General features: G+C 29.6%; 1 protein-coding gene across 1 annotated transcript; it reads left to right on the top strand.

Moving 5' to 3' along the window:
* The first annotated feature begins 3,095 nt into the window (after positions 1–3,095).
* On the top strand, positions 3,096–5,637 carry LOC119670179 (scoloptoxin SSD14). Its single transcript, XM_038080343.1, has 5 exons — positions 3,096–3,437; positions 3,491–3,650; positions 3,714–4,560; positions 4,618–4,814; positions 4,884–5,637. Exons 1-5 carry the CDS (start codon positions 3,353–3,355, stop codon positions 5,386–5,388), a joined length of 1,794 nt encoding a protein of 597 aa, XP_037936271.1. The 5' UTR covers positions 3,096–3,352; the 3' UTR covers positions 5,389–5,637.
* Positions 5,638–5,951: the final 314 nt, after the last annotated feature.

Genomic DNA, 5,951 nt, shown 5'->3' with positions numbered 1-5,951 from the left:
ATTATTGAATGCAGGAAATTATTAATTTTAGTTGTACAAATAAATATATATATAAATAAATATATATATAAATTTATATACAAATAAATATATATATATTTATATATATATATATAAATAGTGGACTTCTAATATAACTCTCGAAAGTCCAAATATCTCAATAATCTCCGGGTTAAGTCCAAATTTATTGAAACCGGATTAGTATAGTTTTACAATATTATTATATGTGCAACTACTTTGATAACATTAAAAATTACAAGTTGTTATATGTAATATTTAAGAGAATATTACATTGTGGAGACTTTATATATAATTTTTTAATAGTTGATACTATTACTATAGTAATATTGATACTACTATTAGTTGATAATAGTTGATGAACTCTAAAAATTGAGTTAATTATTACAAATTATTCGATTTCATTATTTATTCATTATTGTAAATTTCAATAAAGAGACTACATTCAAATTAACATAAAAAAATAAATAAATTTTACTAAAATAACTAATATTAAATATTTATGTATCCGAATAAACTATACCATTTTTTGTTAATGAGTATTGATCAGATTGTAGAATACTGGTTAGAAATATTTTTACTTTTCTTAAACACTTTAAAATTAAATATTATATTTAAATTAATAATTTTTCAACAAAAAAAAAATAAAAAAAATATATAAAAATAGTTAAACTACTTACGCAGATAAATCTAACTTTACTAACAACTTTGCACTGGTGTTCTCATTTGATCTTCGCTCGCATTCTCCACTTTTTATAAAGGGTGAATATTGCCTATCATTTCCAAGGATTAAATCAATTAGTTGAGGTAACGTTAAACTCTAACTTGATGCTTGCTTGAATTATTTTTGTTGTTGTGTTTTTATTTTAATTCCATTTTGTTTCACACTTTACTCCTTTTTTATAAGCAAAAAAAAAAAATTTATTGCACGCACTAAATTTTAAATCCACAAAAAGTATTGCATCACACATTTATATTGTTAATAAAAAATATATCCTTCTTATAATCCAAAATTATTATTTAAACATTATTACATTTAACTATTTAATGATCAAATTCAAACTTTTAAAACTTAATATTAAATATTAATGATCTTTGGAAAACTATTTACTCTTTTTCCTCTTTTTCCACGACTAAACACGACGCAAGTTAATCGGCAACTGAAAAATATGTTCGTTAAATTTTCTTGTGCCTACTAAAGTTAATGTTGTTGTAATTAATATGGACGTTGTCTTTTTCTTGCAATTCTTTTTTAATATTAACGAAGATGGTACCGTTAATGGAATATAACAGTTAAATGTATAGAGGTAAAAGCAATTGATTTTTGAAAGGGACCAGTAGAACAACTTGATCTTTGTTGTTTTTTTTTTGTATAACAGTTTTGTGTTGTAGAATAGTTAAAAGCAATTTAGTGGGGAAAAAAAGACAAATAAAAATAATAAGCCTGATTATATTTGGAAATATTAGGAAATAATGCAATATTTACATGTATAATTTAAAGATATAATTTTTTATGATTAAAGCTATTATATTGTGTTAATAAATAAATAATATGTTAATAAATAAATAATATGTTAATAAATAAATAAATTAATAAATTAATAATAAAAATAAATTAAAAATAAATTTTTTTTTGTTGGTTAAAAGCATCGAAAACCACAGTATTACACTTGAACCCACTAAAACCAACTCTAAGTAACGAGTTGAGAAAATCTCAGCCATCAGACTGTAAAGGATATCTGACTATGATCGTATTGCAGTTATCAGGGTGGTGAAACATAGATAGTTTAGTATTTGAATGACCAAATTTATCTAAGCTACGAGTAACAACAGAGTATACATAATTGTATACCAGTTAATATATAAATATATATATTTTATACTTAAATTAGTACTTTGTAAGAGGTATGAATTTCGAAGAGTGTACTCTATGGAATAGGTTATTATATCTTTTCCGTTAAAATAAAGACCAAAGGATTGCTAAGGCCTATGAAAAAGAGGTTGAAGAAGCTCAGTGGGAAGTCCTTGAGTGTGTAGAATATAAAAAAATATATAAATAATATATAAATATATTTTTTTTATACTTAAATTAGTACTTTGTAAGAAAGAGGTAAGAATCTTAAAGAGTGTACTCTTGAAGCAGTTTATTATATCTACTCCGTTAAAATAGAGACCAAAGGATTGCTGAGGCCTATAAAAAAAAGGTTGAAGAAGCTGAGTGGGAAGTTCTTTAGTATGTAGAATATAAAAAAGAGATTACGACGATGAGTTAGATACCTTGGCAGTGGAGTAAAAAACTTACTTACTAAAGAACTTAGTATACAGTATATATGTATATATATATATCCATTGTAATGTATGTGCGGTTTTTATCTCGTTTTGGAATTCTGACTGCTTAGCAACTTTGTTCATACGACTACAATTAAACTAGATAAACTACTTTTAAATCATGTAAAGAACTATTAAAGACAGTATAGTACAATAGGACAATTCTGGCCGCAGTACCGGCTGTTGGGCAATTTTCACGTCAACACTTTTAATAATTTTTTTTAATATAAAGACAGTATATGTTATCAACATAATGTATATGATGATAATATATAGACACTATTATATATGATGTTGTTATATATAATAGATATTATTTTTTAAGTTTCTTTTTATTTCGAAAATGATTCTTATCGGATTGTCGAATTATTGAATACGTAACATATATAGCTTTGATTAATTTTTATTCATTTTGTTCATTCTAATTGAATTTTTTAAGACACGAAATATTTGATGCTAAATGAACATTATAAATACTTGGAAAGTTAAGACTTTTAGCACTATATGCTCATATCTGAATATTTCCACTCTTTGACAAATCCAAAGATAAACAGGACTAATATGAATAAACAAAATATTTATATCGTTATATGATTTAAGCTTACAAAAAATATCATACTCTCAGAAAATAGTATTGGTAAGAAGACTCCAATTCTCTGAGCACTGCAAATGAACTTTATACCAAAAATATTTTTAAATGAATTAAGTAAATAATTCACATTTACAGATTGTGAATGTTCCTTTAACAAATTAACTCAGCATTTTGGGTTTTCCTCTCGACCAGGAAACAAAAATTTGACGTTTCACATTCTCAACTGCGCAAGTCCTTTGTGTATTGCATCAAAGGATATATGCACAACTTTTGTCTTGGTGGTTTCTTTAATTTTTACATCAAATGAAAAATTAAAAGATCATTTCACCAAAAAGCAATTAGTTTCTAAATGAAATAAATTGAAATGTAAATCGAAATCCTTCCAACGCACGCTTTTCAAATAAACTCGACACGATGATTGCCATGCACCTATTTTTACTCCTTTGCTGCTTGTGCTTCATGTTGATGGCATTACTTGTGCAACAAAGGCTCAATTTCCGTAAGTACTTTGATATAACCTATATCTCTTACTAATAAACTCTTTATATTTAGTGAAACAATTTTTCAAATCATCAAAACTTAAAACCTATGAAAGCAGTTCACTCATACCACCCAATCCAATTGTACCGCAACTACCTTCCGTCTCGATTATGCATATATACGAAAAAGCAGCTGTTTGCTCTGACGGTCCAATATGTAGCATTATTGGCAGGTAAATAGTGTTATATGAGAGAATATAATAGATTTTGATATAATTATAACTTTCTATGTACAGTGAAGTCTTAAAAGTTGGCGGCAGCGCTGTAGATGCCGCTATAGCAGCCTCAATCTGTCAAGGACTAGTAGGAATGCAAAGTATGGGCATTGGTGGTGGCTTATTGATGAACGTTTATATAGCAGAAGAAAAACGTAGCTACAGTATAACAAGCAGAGAGGTGGCTCCTTTAGGAGCCAGCGAAAGTATGCTTAATAACGCAAGTGCAGAGTTTCATTCTAGTTTGTCCATTGGTGTACCGGGAGAGGTAATGGGTTATGCAGTAGCTTATGAGCGTTTTGGCAAATTACGTTGGAAGAATATAGTAGCACCAACGGTTGAAATATGTAATGCAGGCTTCTTGGTTACTGAACATCTGGATTTTGCACTGGAAATAAATAAGGATAAAATTATGAATGATAAACAATTACGGGAAGTGTTTGTGAATCCAAAAACTAATGAGCTTCTACAGATAGGCGAATACTTAAAACCACCGGATGCACTATGCCGCACTTTAGAGTACATATCTAATAAAGGTGCGCGTAGTTTCTATGAAGGTGTTTTAGCAGATGACATCATAGCAGACCTGAAGGAATTTAATAGTATTATAACTAAAAAGGATTTAAGCTCGTATAAAACAGATATCACATCTTCAACAACGTTTCCATTGGGGGCACATATTTTACACTTCATGCCACCACCAGCTAGCGGTTACATCATTGGTTTCGTTATGAAAATATTACAGAACTTTCAGTCGGATTTCGCGCGTAAACGTAAAATGGATGCGATTCTCATACATCGCGTTGTGGAAGCACTTAAGTTCGGTTTTGTGAAACGTTGGCAATTGGATGCAGATATGAGTTTAGAAGTATATACTTGGAATAAAATTGTTTCTCCTATTTTAATCCATTACGTTTTTATATAGTTACTGTCCAATTTATCTAGTCCAGTTTATACTGAAAAGTTAGCCAGTTTAATTGACGATATCGACACTTACAATGATTCCCAACACTATGGAGCCGATGAAGAGTTGATTGGTAGAAAAGAACGTGGCACAGCACATATCTCAGTTGTGGCACCAAATGGTGATGCAGTGTCCATAACCAGTTCCATTAATTTTTAGTAAGTAATGACTTTAGTGGCTTTTTTGATATTATCAAAAAGCAATAATTTTTTGTATTCTCCAAACAGTTTTGGCAGTGGCCACTGTGGCAATCGCACCGGCATAATTTTTAACAATGCCATGCATGACTTTAACATTGAGGGTATTGATAACTACTTCAAGTTACCCAACATACCGAAAAAGAATCGTATCAAGCCAGGCAAGAGTCCGATGTCATCCATGTCACCCCTTATTGTGACCACCCTAAATGGTGAGGTGCGCCTAGTTATTGGAGCAGCCGGTGGAACCAAAATCATTTCAGCGCTAGTGCAAATCCTTATACGTGTGCTATGGTTTGATGAAAATATCAAAGAAGCCATCGATGCTGCACGTTTCCATCATCAGTTGATACCAAATGTTTTGGAATACGAATATGGCATCTTGAATCAGTTTATACAGGAACTTGAGGAAAAAGGACATAAGACAGATCGCTATCGTGAACACGGTTCAGCTGTTTGTGGCGTTGAACGTTTTCGCAATAAAGTTGTAGCTAATGCGGACTACCGCAAGGAAGGCGAAATTGAAGGATTTTAAACTATCTTTTACTTCACTGAGAAGTAACTAAAAATAATCAATGAGCTTAAAGTCTTCTAGCTCTGTAGGGAGTTATGAAGATTTGAAGATAAAACCTAAAAATGTTTAAAGTTTTCTAACATATCTCTTAAGTTACTCCTGATGCAGTTAATTGCTCAACGAAATTTCCTAATTACAATCTCAGTATTGTTTCGAAGACGAAAAAATTTACTAAAACTTTGTAAGACTTCTAAAATTAATATTTTAAGTATTATTTTTTTAACTGGGTTTTAAATAAAAAATTAAATGTTGTGAACAAATACGGAATTTTTTTTTGTTTTCATTTGGTTAGCATTATCTTTAACCTATATACGGAATGCAAACTTCTGCATGAGCCCTTTCCAATACATAATTCATAACTTTATAATATATGATAAAGTTCTGCATGACTATGACTAAGTTCTGCATAGGACATATCCTTAAGATAAATTATGTCTATGTAATATATGGAACGCTAACTCCTACGTAACCTATATCCGACAGATAATCTACATCTATGTAATATATGGTATGTTAAGTCCTGC

This window comes from Teleopsis dalmanni, chromosome 1 (genome assembly GCF_002237135.1).
Source record: "Teleopsis dalmanni isolate 2A chromosome 1, ASM223713v2, whole genome shotgun sequence".
Taxonomy (NCBI): domain Eukaryota; kingdom Metazoa; phylum Arthropoda; class Insecta; order Diptera; family Diopsidae; genus Teleopsis; species Teleopsis dalmanni.
Note: the sequence above shows the minus strand (reverse complement) of the source record. Positions and strands in the feature narration are given on the sequence as shown.

Excerpts from the sequence above, each read along its gene's own strand:
- LOC119670179 (XM_038080343.1), top strand. The coding sequence starts at position 3,353 with ATGATTGCCATGCACCTATTTTTACTCCTTTGCTGCTTGTGCTTCATG. Across the intron at positions 3,651-3,713 it reads ATATGTAGCATTATTGGCAG|TGAAGTCTTAAAAGTTGGCG; the intron begins GTAAATAGTGTT and ends TTCTATGTACAG. Across the intron at positions 4,815-4,883 it reads ACCAGTTCCATTAATTTTTA|TTTTGGCAGTGGCCACTGTG; the intron begins GTAAGTAATGAC and ends TTCTCCAAACAG.